This window comes from Ailuropoda melanoleuca, chromosome 3, assembly GCF_002007445.2.
Source record: "Ailuropoda melanoleuca isolate Jingjing chromosome 3, ASM200744v2, whole genome shotgun sequence".
Classification (NCBI taxonomy): Eukaryota; Metazoa; Chordata; class Mammalia; order Carnivora; family Ursidae; genus Ailuropoda; species Ailuropoda melanoleuca.
The window spans coordinates 131823124-131842305 of NC_048220.1; the positions used below are offsets into that span (position 1 = coordinate 131823124).

At 34.5% G+C, this 19182-nt stretch overlaps 1 protein-coding gene across 4 annotated transcripts in view; it reads left to right on the forward strand.

The window, feature by feature from the left end:
* The window catches only part of CDH18 (cadherin 18), a 478586-nt gene that overhangs the window by 144284 nt on the left and 315120 nt on the right, over positions 1–19182 (forward strand). For 3 of the 4 annotated variants that reach the window (XM_034657069.1, XM_034657070.1, XM_034657071.1), the window contains exon 1: positions 16820–17047. In XM_034657069.1, the coding sequence (XP_034512960.1) occupies positions 16820–17047 (228 nt within the window). Of the gene's footprint in view, positions 1–16563; positions 17048–19182 lie in introns of those variants that run through there. The other variant, XM_019802760.2, reaches the window with a different exon arrangement.

The following is a 19182-nucleotide window of genomic DNA, read 5'->3' on the forward strand; positions in this document are numbered from 1 at the left end:
GATGTCACCAAGATGGCAGAATAGGAAGTTCCAGACCCTACTTCTTCACATGGAAACACTCATTCAAATTACTGTTATGAGAAATCCAGAAACCAGTTATGATGCTTCTGCACCTCAGGCAAATATGAAACCAACACATGAAAAGTAGTAGGAAGATTTGTGTTGCCTTCTCACCATAATCCCTCCTCCTAGAACAGAGTACTGTACAATTGGGAGAACACTCTAAGCTCTCAGCCTCTTCCTGGGGAAGGAAAGAAAAGACTAGACAATATGTCCAACATTCTGATCATTTTTAGGGCAATGCCCAAATGACAGGCCTCTGACTCTTCCATCTCAGAATGCTGTCAGGACCCAGCAATGATGCCCACTCTTACCACTTCTATTCAACACACTATTAGAAGTCCTACTCAGAGCAACTGGGCAACCAAAAGAAATAAAAGGCACCCAAATTATAAAGGAAAAATAAAGTTATATCTAATCACAGATTACATGATCTCATACAGAGAAACCTCAAGATTCCACCCCATATACACAAACTCTTAGAACTAGTAAACAAATTCAACAAAGTTGCAAGATATAAAATAAACATCCAAAAATTAGTTGAATTGCCATTCACTAACAATCCAGAAAGGAAATTAAGAAAACAAACAATTCCAGGGGCGCCTGGGTGGCACAGCAGTTAAGCGTCTGCCTTCGGCTCAGGGAGTGATCCTGGCGTTATGGGATCGAGCCCCACGTCAGGCTCCTCTGCTATGAGCCTGCTTCTTCCTCTCCCACTCCCCCTGCTTGTGTTCCCTCTCTCGCTGGCTGTCTCTATCTCTGTCGAATAAATAAATAAAATCTTAAAAAAAAAAAGAAAACAAACAATTCCAGTTATAATAGCATCAAAAATAATAACACAGGAATAAGTTTAATCAAGGACATAAGACTAGTACACTGAAAACTACAAAATATTGCTGAAAGAAGTGAAAGACACAAAGGGGAAAGAGCTGCCATGTTCATGTATTCGAAGACCGAATATTGTTAACATGCCTATACAACCCAAAGTGAACTACAGATTTAGTGTAAGCAACCCTTATCAAAATCCCAATGACATTTTACATTAATAGAAAAAAAAAAAAACCTAAAATTCACACAGAACCAAAAAAGACCCTAATAACCAAACAATCTTGAGAAAGAACAAAGCTGGAAGCATCATACCCCCTGATTTCAAAGCATATTAAAAGCCAGTACTAAAGTAGCACATTACTTGGATAAAAACCGACACATAAATCAATGGAACAGTATCAAGAGAAATAAATTCAGCAGATAAATTCAACAGATATCCAAGAGTGCCAATAGTACACAATGGGGAAAATATCCTCCCTTCAGTGAATTGTGCTGGGAAAACTGATATCCATATACAAAAGAGTAAAATTAGACCTCTGTCTTACACTATACACAAACGTTAACTCAAAATGGATTTAATACTTCAATGTAAGACCCCAAACTACAAAACTCATAGAACAAAAAATAGGTGGTAAACTCCTTGACATGATCTTGGCAATAATTTCTTGTATTTGACACCAAAAGTAAAGACAGTAAAAGCAAAAATAAATGGCACTACATCAAATTAAAATGTTTCTGCACAACAAAGGAAACCTTCAACAAAATGAAGAGGCAACAAATGGTATGGTAAAAAATATTTGCAAATCATGTATCTGGTAAGGGATTAATATCCAAAATGTGTAAGGAATTTGTATAACTCTAGCAAAACAAACAAAGAGATTGAAAAATGAGCAGAGGATCCATATAGACATATCTCCAAAAAAAGGTATACAGATGGCCAACAAGTCCATGAAAATGTGGCCAACTGCACTCATCAGGGACATGCAAATCAAAACCACAATAGGATATTACCTGATACCTGTCGGAATGGCTAATATTAAAAAGACAAGAAATAAAAAGTGTTGGCAAGGATATGGAAAAAGAAATCCTTCATATACCATTGGGAATGTAAAAAGGGTACAGCCACTATGGAGAACAGTATGGAGAGTCCAAAAAATTAAAAATAGAACTACCATGTAATCCAGCAATCTCACATCTGGGTATATATCCAAAGGAAATGGAAACAGGACCTTGAAGAGATATCTGCACTTCATGTTGAAAACAGCATTATGCACAACAGCCAAGAGGTAGAAACAACTTAAATGTCCATTGATAGATGAATGGGTAAAGAAGATATAGGGAACACACATACACTGGACTATCATCCATCCATCCATAAGAAAGAAGGAAATCCTTTTCTATGCTGCAACATGGATGAATCTTAAGGACATTATGCTAAGTGAAATAAACCTTTCACAGCAGGACAAACACTGCATGATTCCATTTATACAAGGTATTTAAAGTAGTCAAAGGCACTAAAAGAGAAAGTACAATGGGGAGACAGAAATGGGGAATTGCTCTTCAGTGGGTATAAACTTCCTGTCATGCAAGATGACTTACATGACTGGATTCTAGAAAAATCTGCTATCCCCAATATTGTACTTATGGTGAACAATACTGTACTGTACAGTTAAAATTTGTTAAAGGGGAAATCTCATGTATGTATTTTTTATAATGATAAAACCACATGTTCTTAAACATAAAGCAGCACTGCCTCATAAAGCTAAAAATAAAACAAATCCAATATTCTCAAAAGCCTTTGGTGTTCTTACTTCCTGCTGTCTCTGATGCCATAGCTAAGCCCACACTAGCCTCAGTCCTACTACCATTGAGCACAGCTGGGTTTCACTTTCTTGCTCATGGAAAGATCATTTTGACTAAGGACCATTGTTTTCCCTCTGTAATGATTTTCCCTCACATCTTTGTGCTTGACGTTTTATGATTCAGGTCTCTACTCAAGTATCAGGCCCGCAGGAGGGGCCTTCCTTCTGACTACACATTTCAAAGTTCCCTAAATTCACTCACTCAACTCTGTTGTTTTTCATTTTGTTTTCCTGACATAGTACATATTTTTACCTAAACAAAAAGTACACATATATATATATATATATATTAGTTTACTTTCTCAGTCAACTCTAACATAATTTGATAAGAACATTCATTGTTTAATCAGTAATCCTCAGCATTGGGACAGTGGTCCATAATAAGATTCAATAAATCTTTAATGGATGCCAAAAAAAAAAAAGACTAAATGAATTTAACAATATTTGAAATCAAAATCTTTAAGTGAAACCCATGAAAACCACATGAAATGGAATTTTCTTCTAAAACTTTTCTCTTTCAAATATAGAGAATGTTATTTCTCACCTGGACTCTTTTTGCATGTTATTCATATATTTCTTATCATCTTATCTCTTTCCAGTTATTTCACAGTATTCCTGTGAAAATCAAATAATAAAAAAATATGAGAATCCACTTACACATTATAATACAGGATATTTTTATAACAATATTGAATCTTGTTTATATATGTTTTATTTCTCTTGGTCTCTGATTAAACATAGGTTTCTTTCATTTCTGTTTTTTATTTTGGTATCCTGCAAGATCACAACACAGTAATTTGCATGTAATAGAATTTGACAAATTTTATTGAATACATAACACAGAGAGAGCAAATTTGCCTACAGTGTTAGATTTGCAATAGTTTGATTTCTGTTGGCATCATTGAATATCATAAATCATTAAACCATATCAAAATTCAATTTTCATTGAAAATCTATATTGTATTTTATACCACGTAGGCTATTATTTTGGACTATTTATTAGATTAAGTTCATGTTTGTTATTAGATGATTCAGAAATCAATTCAAAGGATATTTTTCTTTTTAGGCCCATTCTGCTACTCCAAGTATTTGAGAAATAACAATGGCTATCCATTCTGTTTTTAAGAAGTTCGCAGTCTAGTTTGAGAAAACAAAAAATGTGATAAAACTTTATAGTATAAAATAAGTGGCTGTTCACAGTATGCTGTGGGTGCAGAGTAGTACCTGACCCATGAGTAGTGGTGGGGATGGCAACTGGGGGACACACAGAGGGAATGGTGCTTGTGTTTGAAGGACAGGTTTACAGTTTTCAAGGGCCAAAACTGTGAAAGGCATTTCAGAAGATGTAGGGCATGCAATGCCGTGTGAAGAAACACTGTGTGTTCATACTACCATCATCAGTGAGCATATATATGGACTACAGAGTTTTATGAGGATATGGTCTATGATGAAATGTGTTCTTAGTCACATTGCTTAAGTGTAGTTTATGAATATTGACAAGTTTTCTATAATTAGAAAAATGGTACGGTTTATGTGATGCAATAGGATAAAACAAACATTGAGAACCATTCCAGATTGGGGATTGTGCAGCTCTAGTGACTCCGGGGCACGTATGTTTTTTCATCATGCAGATTGCATATGATGGGGTATTCTTTAGGGTTAAAGTACTGCCGTGTTGATATAACAAGCTCACATTATAAGAGTTGGCCATATTGGTAAGAGCATGATTGTAATGATAAAGGGTGAATCTGAACCTGAATAGAAACATGAAGTTCTATCAAACATCTGACCGTTTGAACATAGTTTTTTATTTTTTTAATTTTTTTAATTTAATTTTTTTAAAGATTTTATTTATTTATTCAACAGAGATAGAGACAGCCAGCGAGAGAGAGAACACAAGCAGGGGGAGTGGGAGAGGAAGAAGCAGGCTCATAGCAGAGGAGCCTGATGTGGGGCTCGATCCCGTAACGCCGGGATCACGCCCTGAGCCGAAGGCAGATGCTTAACTGCTGTGCCACCCAGGCACCCCCTGAACATAGTTTTTTAAATATAAATTTATAAAAACACTACACATACCTTTTTCTGTTTAGAATATTTATCTAATTTTATCATTAATTAAAATTCACAAGTGTAATACTTAGCATTAAATAATGTAATGGCTCCTTATAGATTTTTATTTTCTAAGGAAAACTGTTAACTGTTGGTTTGACTCCATATTTTACATAAAACTTCAGTATGTATATGGCATAAAAAATTTTAATACTCGGGGTGCCTGGGTAGCTCAGTTGGTTAAGCGGTGTCTACCTTAGACTCAGGTCATGATCCCAGGGTCCTGGGATCCAGCCCCACATCAGGCTCCTTGCTCAGCAGGGAGCCTGCTTCTCCTTCTCCCGCTGCCTGCCACTCCCCCCTATATGTGCTCTTTCTGTCAAATAAATATATAAAATCTTTAAAAATTTTTTTTAAGACTTAATTTGTTTACAAATAAAAAACCATGATGCTCCATATTATGTATATATTTTTAAAGATTTTATTTATTTATTCGACAGAGATAGAGACAGCCAGCAAGAGAGGGAACACAAGCAGGGGGAGTGGGAGAGGAAGAAACAGGCTCATAGCGGAGGAGCCTGATGTGGGGCTCGATCCCACAATGCCAGGATCACTCCCCGAGCCGAAGGCAGATGCCCAACCGCTGCGCCACCCAGGCGCCCCCATATTATATTTTAATTAAGCCAAGAAGATTCCATATAAATTATGGAAACTGAAATACCCCAAAAGAGGAAGAATTGTATTCCTACTTACCTTAGGAAAGGTGAGCCACTTTACTGTAGAAATGATTACAGAATACATACTATAGGGCACCTGGGTGACTCAGTCAGGTGAGTGTCCAGCTCTTGGTTTCATCTCAGGTCATGATCTCAGGGTCATGAGATGGAACCTTATATAAGATTCTGTGCTCAGCGGGGAGCCTGCTTCTCTTTCTTTCTCTCCCTCTCTTCTTCTCCCCCAGCTTGCTTGCTCCCTCTCTCTCTTTCTCTCTCTAAAATTAAAAAAAAAAAAAAAAAGAATACATACTACAGAAAAGCTAAATTCTTTCAACTTTTTCAGGTTTATTATACCCACCACTGAGTATCTTTTTGGGTATAATTCAATTTGGGACATTTATTGTAGTTACTTTCTAAAATGTATGTTTTAGAAACATTTTCAAAATTTATATGGGGAATATTTTTTTCTAAATTATATATAATGTATATCATACAGATAGAAAACCATAGCTCAAAAAGACAGACAAGTATTAAGTATTCATTATCAAGACATTATGTAATAATTCTGTATTTTAATAATGTTTAGCTTTAATTTATTCCAAGAAATATAAAATTCAAATTATAATTAAAATATTTTTGTATCCAGTTCATGAGAAATAACCCAATAGAATTTGCAATGATGCATGTAACATATTTCATATAAAGAGCATGTCACTCTTAATTTAAGAGACGTACTTTAATTTTTATTTTCTCAGCAGTGTCGCTGGACTTTGAGTCATTCAGGTACTCTTGACTGTGACCATAACTCTGGTTAATTCATACCAATACTCATGAGGTTATTACACTTATTTTACTTATAAGAACATTTGGCTAAGGTTACCTGACTACTCGTTGGGTCACTCAAAACCAAGAGAAGTCAAACCTGGTTTTATTTGTTCATTTAGCTGAGTCTTGACTGTGAGCACCAGACTATGCTCCTCAATAAGGACATAAAGATTAAAGTTAAATTCTGGCTGGAGGTTACAGTCGAGTTTGGGAGAAAAGTAAATGCCGAAGTCATGTGATTAATGTGATAGGGTGGAAAAAAATTATCTTTTATGTTCTTGTCTGGTGCTCCTGTAATAAAACATTAGTAAGAGAAAAGCATATAAATTTATTTCATGCTAGTATTACATGACATAGGAGCCTACCTAAGTAAATAAAAACTGATAAAACGCAGCTAGAGCCAGACTCTTCTATAATGAGTTGGACGAAGAGGAGTAAACTGTGAAAGATGTCCCAACGCAAAGGGGCTTGGGCTAGTTAGTTAATTGGGTAGAAGGACATGACTGGGAATATAAGAGTTAGTTTAGCAAGGATTTTTTCTTTTCTTCACAGCTTTGTCTTGGCCTCAACTTCCCATCCTCAGTGATAGAATGTTTGCTTCCTTCTGCTGTAGAGAGGACTTCTTTCACATGGGGATATTATCTCCTGCCTTTAGGAAGATCTGAGTGACCTTTTGCATCTGTTGCTTTTCAAGTAACTTTAACTTAAAATAATCTACATGCTAGAGTGGCATATTTTGGGGTGGCATGTTCTGAACTCCTTCATGACAACAGAGAGAACAGGGGACCACAGAGTGGATGAGCCCTGGAGACTCATTTGGGAGACTGGTGACTCACTGATCGTTAAAACTGAGAAATGGGCTTTTCATTTAAAAGAAACAGCTTGCACAAAGGCACAAAGACTAGCAAGAGCACAGCATAGTCAGGAGACAGTGCGGAGAATATGAGTAGGTGTTTTCTGGGCAGACAGTAAGGATGACAGAAAGTGGGAAGGTGCCAAATATTGAAAAGTCATGAATTTCATCTGAAAGTGTTTTGATTCTCTCCTGGAGGTGATGCAGAGACATGGGGGCAATTTCAAGCAAGGAGTTGAAATTATATACAACGAGAGGACAGACTTCAAAGGCAGAGGTGTTGAAGGGGACTTTCCACAAGGATCACACCTTCTATTTGCATAGTCCTGTGTGCTATGAATGACACAGATACAGCATAAGATGCAGTTTCTTTAGAGGAAAAAGATAAAAACAGGATTTTAATATTTGTGATAAAAGTTGCAGAAAAAAACTGTCATCAAATAAGTCCTCTAGAAGTTAGGAATAGAGTGTCATCCATCATCTTGCCATCACCCCCCACACACACACACACATTCTCCTTTCCCTTTTTTCTTTCCTCTGTACTTTATTTCCCATATACCCTCCGCCTCTGAAATCCAAAGGGTGGAGAATATACAATTTCAGTTCAATGGTTGTTAAATTAGGGTTAAATTCAGCTCTAAGTAACAAACATAAAAGAGGTGTATGTTTAAAAAGACTGAAATATTTTCTCTATTAACTGAGCTCAGGGGAAGGCAGCTCAGAGCTTATATGGAAGCTGCACTCTACAGGGTTCTCTGGGTAAAATTTGCTTGGTTTCTCTATCTCCAGGCTATGACACTCATTCTCATGGTCCCAAAAGAATTTTTAGCCAACACAATGAGTATTCAAGTGGCAAGACGAGTGGGAAAGAATAGATAAAACACATGTCAATAGTCTTCTAGGGAAATTTCCTGGGAACTTGAAAAATAATACTCTGCTTCTATGCCATTGGCTAGAACTTAGTGATGAGGCCATATCCAGCCACAGGAGAGGCGAGGAAAAATAGTGTTTATTCTGGGTTAGTGAGGTGCAGGGACATCATGTCTGGCAAGATGTATGGGGTGCTCAGTGATGGAAACCAGATAATGAGTTAGACCACCAGGGGTCTGTACCAGTAGTCTTTGATATTTGAAATCAAACTGAATAACCATTTTAGAAATTTATTTCATGAAACTCTATCATCTTAGATGATATATGTTGTGTAGTGTGTGTGTGTGTGTGTATAACAAGAATATAAACAAAAATATTGTGATATGTAGAAATACTTTTAGAAGACATGAGAAATTCAAAATATCTATTTGTTACTCGGACATATGCAGATAAGTACAGAAACCTTGAATTTGGTACTCCTGTTTTCTCCTATTTTTGTTTTCTAATTTTTTGAGTAGTGTTAGCTAGACTTTAGGAAGGCTAGAATCAGCTGCATGAAAATTGGAAGTAATTTTATATTAGCTACTGCAGCCAAATAGATCAATATTGTGATTATCATCTTATATTCTCATGTATCTTCAGGGCATTGTCCTTCCTACTATGTGTATAAATTCAGGAATACATAAAATATTAAAATAAAACTCCATGTAAATATGTTTGCATTAATCTAACAATAATGGAATTTGTCTTGAGACAGAAAAAATAGTGACAAATGAATGATAGTCTCTGTTTTATTTCCTTTTATTTATTTATTCTTAGTCAACATAGTAGCAATGTCCATATATCTATTTTGATCTATAAATAATAAGATATAGTTTATAATGGCAGATAGTATATGACTTTGCAAAGTTTACTAATGCATATTTGGCTCAATATTTGAATAGCTTCCTTAACTGCCTCTGTGTAAAAAGGAACTTAGTGAAAAAGCAGGATTTTATAGATGAAATATAATTTTCTTATCCAAAGTTTGTGTCTTTGATTGTGACAGTCTTTGAAGTGAAAAGCAAAGTAACCAAATCAAAGCATGCTTTAAAAAAGTTCTATAAAACATTTTTTTAGATTAAATATTCTAACTTGGAATTTGGTATCTTAACTCTACTCTTGCAGCCCATACTCTGAATTAATTTGTCTATTTCTCATTTATCTTTCATTCAACAAACCTTTACATATTGGTCACATTATGAGAAGTACTTCACAGGAGATGGAAAAACCCAGTATAGTATGAGAACTAAAAAGAAACAAACGAACAAACAAAAGATCAAAACCGAAAAAACCTGACACAAAGGGAAAATTAAATAACACCTATATAAATAATTAGAATGCTGGTCTTCAATAGTAAAATAGGATTAGATAATGCTATGGTAGAGGATCAAACAGTTCCATTGAACTATGGTATCCAGACTTGCAAGTGAAGGGTGTGGGATTTTACCCTACTATTAAGCTAACTAGTTAGGCCGCTATAGTTTTGGAGATGCTGACAGAACATATGCGACTCAGAAACAAAGAAAAAAGACCTTATTACCCATATCACAGCAGGTGGCCTGAGTTCTTGCTCCTTACATCTCATGGGGTAACTTGAAGCAGCCCAGGTGTATACCATACCCACAATATGGGTCCTGGCTAAGGAACCCTAAGCTTTGGAATCCTCAGTGTTATGTTGGGTCTGCTAGGAGACCTCTTCAATCTGTGTCCTAAAGGAAGATATTATAATCCAGTCAGAAAACATATATGCTTTCTGCCCCAAAGGGAGGTTCTAACTTTCTTCCAAGGCTGTTTGCTATACATGTGTCCACAGAAAAATAGCATGTCAACAAAGCTATCAATGACAGTCATTCAGAAGATGTGTAAAAACACAAGAGACCCAAAGAAAATTGTTCTCCAAAACAGAGAGGTCTTTGTGGAGAGATATTCGTTAGTCTAGGCCTCAGATGATAGGTATTACTAAATGAAATTTGGAGAGTTAAGGCTCTTAAGGCTAAGAAAGAGGAATGAGCCATGTGAGGGAGTAATGCCTATATGTACACACACAGTGTTTTCATAATTGCCTACATGAAACTTAATATCTATAACACTTACACTATTAATATTTTTTAAAGACTTAGAGAGCTAGAGAGAGCACAAGCAGGGGCAAGGGCAGAGGGAGAAGCAGACTCCCCACTGAGCAGGGAGCATGACACAGGGCTGGACCCCAGGACCCTGGGGATCATGACCCGAGCCAAAGTTAGATGCTTAAGTAACTGAGCCACCCAGGTGCCCCACGATATTAATATTTCTAACAGAAAAGCATTATCTGCAAAAGTTAATGCTTTCTGATTTGTTATTTATATATTATATTTTAAAGAGAGCCATACTTTGAGATATATGTATGTATAGATATATAGATAGATGTATGTATATATATATACACATAAATATATATGAGCCATACTTTCAGATATATATATATATATATATATATATATATATATATATCCTTTAAGCAAATACAATTTATCATATCAAACTTTGGAGCTATGAGAATGTTCTGAAATGGTCAGATTGAGTTTAAAAATATTGATTTGGGGATCAACCTAATGACAAAACTTGAAACAAACCTAGGCGAAGCCCTCCACGATCTATGTGGTTTATAAGTATTGGCACTTTCCCCGTAAGCAAGAGTTCCAGTTGACACAGATTGCGAAGAGTAAAATTGCTAAACAGATAAATTACCATTTGAAAGAGAAAACAACAACTATTTTCTCCATAGAGAAAATAGTAAAAATAGTGAAGGACAAGAAGGTGAAACAAAACTCAGCAGTCAATATCATTAGAAATTGAACAAGAACTAGACATAGAACAAGGGAATGATACCAGTATTCTTGATCATTGAATCCAAAAATGATGGAAACCGTAGCTCCACCATCAGACACATACCTGAGAATACATCTTGCCGGCAATGCGGAGTTATGCTTGCAATCCCCAACCCCACAGATAGTTTCAAGATTTTAGAACATCCTGAGGGTAATACAAACACACACACGTAGATATAAAAATAGATAAGTATTAAACAATTATTTATTAAACTTAAAAAATGACTCTTTTTCAGTATTTGTAGCTTTCGTCTTTATAAGTACTGCAGAATTCAAACATAAAATGAATTTCCTTATATTTAAATCTGCCTGACAGTATGACGGCTTTAAATAATTCATCATGGAAAAGTTAAATTGCATTATTTTCAAGATGACACAAAGAACAGCTTTCTCATCTGATGAATATACAACTTTGACAGTTGGGAAACCCCGCTTATATGAATTGAGCATCATGTTGCCTTTGACTTTTACTTACTTCTCCACACAAGACGTCTTTATATATCTCACATTGAAAGTAATTCCAAAAAATATGGACTTTCCATTATACTTTATCTTCTTTGACATTTTCTGTTTAAGCTAGGCTTGCTCTATGCAAAGTCAGATAAATCCTACCAAGTAACATATAATGCTAGTTTAGAACTTGGTGGCAATTTTAATTCTAGGTTTTTTGAATATGTGAAATATCACATGTCACCCGTCACATATGGAGACTGGAATGGTAAATTCATGAAATAAAGTCGACAGAGTATTTTTTTTTAGAAAGACATTTTCAAAATAAGAAAAAGGACAAAGAAAACTTTCTTTTTAAAAAATGAAACAAACGGCATTCTCTAGACCTCTTTAGACTTCCAAGTTTATAAGTTAAGAACCAATTGGTAATAAAAACCCAGTGAAAGGCGCATGTTACAAGCAGTAACATTTGGGATAAATGTGAGAATCCATTTCGCTAAGAATATTGTTTCCTTGGAGTTCTCTGAAGGAATGCCTGCATTGAAGATCTATAAATGCCTATTTAATCTTGGGTCATGTGAGTAACTTAGTGTAAGTAAGGAAAATAATTTATAAATGATAGTTATTAAATCATAAATTCAAATAATCAGATTGCTCTACATGCTCAAAGGTAATTCAATGGGAATCTTTACTCATAAATTAAAAATGTGAAGCTCAGAGAAAAAAAATGCTTACAAAAATGTGATAGCATTCTACAAGATGAACATTTGAGGCCATGTCTCTTGACTCATAGTACACTGTTACTAACTCTACTGTGGAAGAGGGAGCAGTTACAAAAGCAAGGGCCCAGTATCTGGAAGCAATGTTGTTTCACTTAAGAGAGCAGAGAGGAGAGGTCTACATTATATATTATTGCATGCAATGTATTATTTGGAAATTACTTCTTTTTTGGAATGACAGTAATGCTTTTCATCAGAGACAATTCTTGCTTTCAAATAACAGATGTCAACTTTGACTATGGAAAGCAGCAAATAAATTTATTAGAAAAATATTATGCAGCCATCAAAATTGATGAGGCTAAAGAATCAGGTTTGGGAAGTGGGAAACAAAAGTTAGGTAGTAAGAAACAATGTCATGTACTCACCACTGAAACTGTGTAGCTAGAATGCTTCTTAATTCATGCATCTGCCACTGGACTCCCCACAAGGCTGCTGGATTCACATCCACTACATCCTGGACCTTGAGGACCTGACCACCACTGTGAAAAATTTCTCAATTTGTCTCTCCATTCATCCATCATTTGTTTCCGGGTGCTGGAACATATAATTAACATGCATATGTCATTGGTATAAATTCTAACTAAAAGGTTGTAAGAGGAAAGTGTCAGATCCTTAAGTGTTCAGAGGTGAAAGGGCTCTGTTTATCAGAGTTACTATATTGGATTGTTCCACGAAAGTCAGAAAGGTGTTTGAGTGCTACTTAATCAGAAAATGGCAGATTTCTGCAACATATTTCTACTGTGTCAGTCTCAATATTTTTATTATAATTTGTGTTTTAATTTTTTCTAACCTATGCAGGGATGGATCTTTTGAAATAGAGCAGCTTTTTATATTTGGAGTTCTGTCTTCTCAAAGTAAATGAAATTACTTATAAAAGTACAGTAGTAATATTTACATTTGTTCTTTCATTCCCCAGAGTCTTATCACTTTATAATTACCATAGTAGAGATTCTAAAGACACATTTGTAGATTAAAATGCATTTATATATTTTTGAAATGCCAGACAAGATCAATATTATAAAGAATACACTCATTCTGCATATCTGTAATGCATTACAAAAACCACTTTCTTCACCTTCACTCATGAATTATGCTTTGTTAAACAACTCCGTATAAAGGGCAAAGATGTTAATTTCATTTAAAAATCACACCAAATGGTGCGAAAGTATTAAGATAGCACCTTCTATATATTCATCAACTTGACTTCTAAGAAGAACGAGTAAAGTTTCTTTTTTGAAATCTGTGACTTGAAAATTATCTGTTGGTACATAAAAAATATATATAAAATTATCCAAATAATGAATTAGACTGGAAAGAATATTAAAATCAAGTATTCAAGCCACAAATTTTGGTAAAAGAGGAAATTGAGACTCAAAGAAATTAGATTCATATGTTTGTACACTAAGTACATTGTTAGGGGGAATAAAAAGGAGAGAAAACCTGGTTTATTCTGACTTTCTTTCCAGGGCTCTCATCATGTTACAGCAACAGTGGTATTTTTAAAAAATATGTTAGATTGACTTCTTTCATTTAGTCATATGCATTTAAGTTACCTCCATGTCTTTTCATGATTTGATAGCTCATTTCCTTGTAATGCTGAAGAATATTCCATTGTCTGGTTGGACCACAGTTTATTTATGAATTCACCTACTGAAGGACATCTTGGTCGCTTCCAAGTTTTGGCAATTAGGAACAAAGTTGCTATAAGTATTTGCAGGCAGGTTTTTGTGTAGACATAAGTTTTCAACTCTTTTGGGTAAATAGCAAGAAGTACAATTGTTGGTTGTGTGGTAAGAGTGTGTTCACCAAATTGACTTCCAAAGTATTGCTATTTTGCATTCCCACCACTCATGAATGAGAATTCCTGCTGCTCTTCATCCTCATAAATATTGGTATTGTCAGCGTTCCAGATTTTTACCATTCTAATAGGTATGTAGTGGTATCTTATCATTGTTTGAATTTGCATTTGCCTGATGGCATATGATATAGACTATCTTTTCTTACTTTATTTGTTATCTGTGTATCTTCTATGATGAGATGTCTCTTAAGGTTTTTGGCCCATCAAAAAAAAGTAAAAACAAATTTAAAAAAATAAAAAATAGAGGTTTTGAGTCATTTTTAATTTTAATCAGTGAAATATTTATCTTTGCTTCCATAAAATATTGCAAACTTCAAGTTATATTTACCAGATAATTAAAATTAAATCTTAGTTCTAATCCAGTACAATTCTTGAACAAATGGTAAGAAAGCATAACTATTAACCGTAATTTATGGGGAGACGTACTGATAGAGAAAAGCACCATAATCTAATTCTCATGTGAGATTTTTTTCATTCCCTACTTGTTATAAATATTTTTCTCAATTGTGTGAAAGAATTATCCTAAGGCTACTTATTTATATTCAGTTTGTTAAATCTTTATATAGTCATGTCAATCTTCTATGATGAGATGTCTCTTAAGGTTTTTGGCCCATCAAAAAAAAGTAAAAACAAATTTAAAAAAATAAAAAATAGAGGTTTTGAGTCATTTTTAATTTTAATCAGTGAAATATTTATCTTTGCTTCCATAAAATATTGCAAACTTCAAGTTATATTTACCAGATAATTAAAATTAAATCTTAGTTCTAATCCAGTACAATTCTTGAACAAATGGTAAGAAGGCATAACTATTAACCGTAATTTATGGGGAGACGTACTGATAGAGAAAAGCACCATAATCTAATTCTCATGTGAGATTTTTTTCATTCCCTACTTGTTATAAATATTTTTCTCAATTGTGTGAAAGAATTATCCTAAGGCTACTTATTTATATTCAGTTTGTTAAATCTTTATATAGTCATGTCATCCGCCTTGTAATTCATTCAGATCTACATTTCAGTTTGCGTTGGTGTACAGGGGTGAATTTTATCAAATGAGAAGGTGATTCATCTAATATTTTCACTAGCTAGAGCAGCCATAATCTTGAATCCAATTTTTTTTTTCTAAACACATATTAAAACACACTCGTAGGGGTGCCTGGGTGGCTCAGTTGGTTAGGCGTCTACCTTCTGCGCAGGTCATGATCCTAGGATCTGGGATCAAGCCCCTCATCAGGCTCCCTGCTCAGTGGAGAGCCTGCTTCTCCCTCCCTCTCTGCCTGCCACTCCCCCGTTTTGTGCTCTCTCTTTCTCTCTGTCAAATAGATAAATAAAATCTTTAAAAAAGTGAATAAATCACACATATAGAAATACAGCAAAATTTGCTACACAGTTTCATGTTTTTTATAAGCTAATAATTTCAGGGTCAACTTTTTTTCTCTTCTCCTGTCTCTTCCCTTCCAGAAATGTTTCTTAAGTTTTGCTATATTGTCCAATTGTACTAAAATCTAAGTCCAAGTCTTCAATATTTCTTATTTAAAAATCAAAGCATCTCCTCCTGCTCTTTTTGCCACCATTCTTTTGTTCCTTTTACCTTTCTTTACATAGCTGCTAGAATTATGTGTAATGTTATCCCCTAGCTTGAAATCTGTTTTACCGATATGTGAAGACCACACCCTAGAGGATTATCTGCAGGATTTTCAAAATCCAATCAAGCTATAATTCAGCCAGTTGATGCTCTCTCACTCATATTCAGCTGTGTCAGTCTGATCCCCATGTATGGAGTTATTTTAAATTGCATACTTTTTTTTTTCAGCCATCTTTTTTTCTGCTGTGCATTATTTTCCTCTATTGTACTTACTAAGAAATTCAAGTACCTACTTGATTGATCTATGACAGTTTTTCAATCCTAAAGTATTTTGAGTGTTTTGTTGAAGTACAGTGAGTCACATGTAGCATGTAATCCAAGTATAGAATGTGTTGTAAATTTGTATCACATTTAACAAAAAACAAACCCAAAAGCAAAGAAAATTTACACCTACTATAGAGTGCCTAATAGATCACATATTGTAAGAGATCATATTATACATGTGAAAATACTCATGGTTAAGTTTCTGAGCATTTCCACACTCCCTAGGGCTGCATTCTGTTGTTTCAAAGGATTTTATATACATACTCATGTATAAATATACAAATATGCATATACACATATATATGCACAAATATTCAAATATATAAATTCTTTTAGAATACAAATATATGTATATATTATAAATTTGTTTTTAAATAATGAGAACAGTACAGATAAGGAGATCCTTATAAAAATGTATGCAATGTGCAGGCTTATGCATGACTATGTATATGCATGTTTACATGCATTTCCAAGAGAATTTGTATATATTCTTTACTTATCAGCATCATACTACAAAACAGTATAATTTGCGTTCAGAGCAAATACTTAAATTTACCATGTTTTGTAATATATATCATTTTTTCTCTTTCCATTAGGTAGAAAATGGTTGTCCGTGTTCATTTACTGTGAAGATTTGGAATCAGACAACTACAGCTTTGATTCTCCAAGTGTTTCAGGATGTAAATGTAGTCTGACCTTTCCCTGATGGGCAGTTAAATCATGGACACGCTAAACAATTTACTTTGGACTGTCCTTTCAAAAGATGCCCTGGTGTCTCTCTTGAATGCACACTAAGCATTTATAACTGACAAGGAAAAGAAAGGAGACTGTGAACTGGAAAGCTATCTTACAATGAAAATTACGAGCACATCTTCCATCTGTCCAGTCCTAGTGTGTCTCTGTTTTGTGCAGAGGTGTTATGGAACTGCTCACCACAGCTCCATCAAGGTGACCAGAAACCAGACCAAACATATTGAAGGTGAAACCGAAGTCCACCATCGTCCCAAAAGGGGATGGGTTTGGAATCAGTTCTTCGTTTTAGAAGAACATATGGGACCAGATCCTCAGTATGTTGGAAAAGTAAGTTTTTGTTACTTTTTTTCCTATTCTAAGAAATTATGGGGTAAGAAGAGAGAGGGGTTGGTTGGTTTTGAAAAAAAACATGGAAAGTAGAATGAAATATGCTATAGAATACTATTACTTATACTAAATGGTTTAAAATAATGACCGTAAAAAAAATGAACTTTACCAGTCATGTCATCTCTCCCTAAACATTAGTCCATCCATGCTGGACTGAATGTTCTTCACCAGTGTATTACTGTTTACATTCTTTTGTATAGAATGGAAATATTTAATTGAACACACAATTGAGTAATTTTGTCTTTATTACCATGAAGGTATATTGGAATTCACAAAGTTGTTTATTGGTGCATTGATATTTACATGTTTTAATCTACTGCTAAGGCACATGAAGCAAAAAGAGCGCACCTTTTCGTGACATCTGATTTATTTTTATTAATAGTTACAGAAATTGTATTTGAATTTAAGTCATCTTTCAAAAGCACATGGATATTTTTCTTCAATTCCCCAAATTAATTTCCCTAAAAATGCTGGTGTATTTTAAATACACATTCAATATATACAAGATGTACAGATTTTGTTAACATTCCAAAAGAAGGAAGTTGATAAGATAATCAGTAACTTCAGACCAACTTCCCTTTCTCTCGAAAATACAAGACAATTTAATGGCTTATCAAACCCATTAGGAAATTGTGTGCTCATTAATAGGGGACAGCTTAACCATGTGTCATGTAGGCTCCAGGGTAGAGACTAGAGTGGGAGATGGAGAGACCTTCTGATGAATTACGGATCATTGGAAGCAGCCATTTAGGTTTGTTCGGTACCTCTGGGAGAAACAGTAAGCACAGAAATAGAATCTCTATGACTGCAGGCTCAGTGATTTCCATCTCCCTGCTTGACTATTTATTTGCACTTTAGCACTGCTAGTACTAAAGAAAAAAAAAAAAAGTACTCCATCCACGCCATGGTGCTTCCCTCATGTGTAGGCAGTGCAGGATCACAAGCCATCTGCTTACCCCTCATCCAACCGGGAGGCACTGGGTTGCAGCTGTATTTTCCAGAGCCAGCAGGAGCTGCAGAGTCAGAATGTGGTAATAAAAAAGATCTGAAACAATTCTATCGTTTTCTTATATACGTATTAAAATGAGACGAAGCAACTCATCTTCATCATTTCCTTTTTTTTTCCCCACAAAGTATTCCATAAAGTAAATGGAAACAAAAGTGGTGAAATAAAAATATACTGAATTACTTGAAAGTTATTTTGCTTATGAACTTCAAAATACTTTTCTATAGTAATTTATTATTNTCCCTCTCCCCCTGCTTGTGTTCCCTCTCTCGCTGGCTGTCTCTATCTCTGTCTTATAAATAAATAAAAAATAAAATAAAAAATCTTTAAAAAAAAAAATAAAAAAAAATAAAATGAGACGAAGCAACTCATCTTCATCATTTCCTTTTTTTTTCCCCACAAAGTATTCCATAAAGTAAATGGAAACAAAAGTGGTGAAATAAATAAACATATACTGAATTACTTGAAAGTTATTTTGCTTATGAACTTCAAAATACTTTTCTATAGTAATTTATTATTCTTGAAAAGAAGAAAAATAAGAAACAAAAAATTTCCCCCCTTTCAGTGTATAACAAAAGGAAAACATATTTTATTTTTATAAATATTCTGTTACGTATATTTCTTGTCATTTCAATCTAACTGAAAAAAAATTTTGCTGGAAAGGAGCAGATCAGACAACTTCCATTTCCTCTTGCATCATCTTGTTAGGTAAAAGAAGCTGTAATAGGTAAATTAATTTCAAACATTCTTTCGGGGCTTGAGTGCCAACGAACATATGGTTGAGAGCTTGTTGCTCACTAGGCAGGGGTGGAGGTCTATGAAGTTGTTCATGTCCTTTTTCCCTTTATTTTAATTTGTTCAAGGAGTGAATTTATATTTCACACTTACAAATACATTCATAAGGAACCAGCTATGTATTTTCGTAGCGCTTATAGATAAAAAATAGAATCATTACAATTACTATGAGCACGAAAAAGAACTCCTCCAAAGAACTGAAAATTATCAACTTAGACCTTTTCTGCCACAGAAATGACAGCAGTTTTGTCAGTAGAAATAATTAGTAGTCATG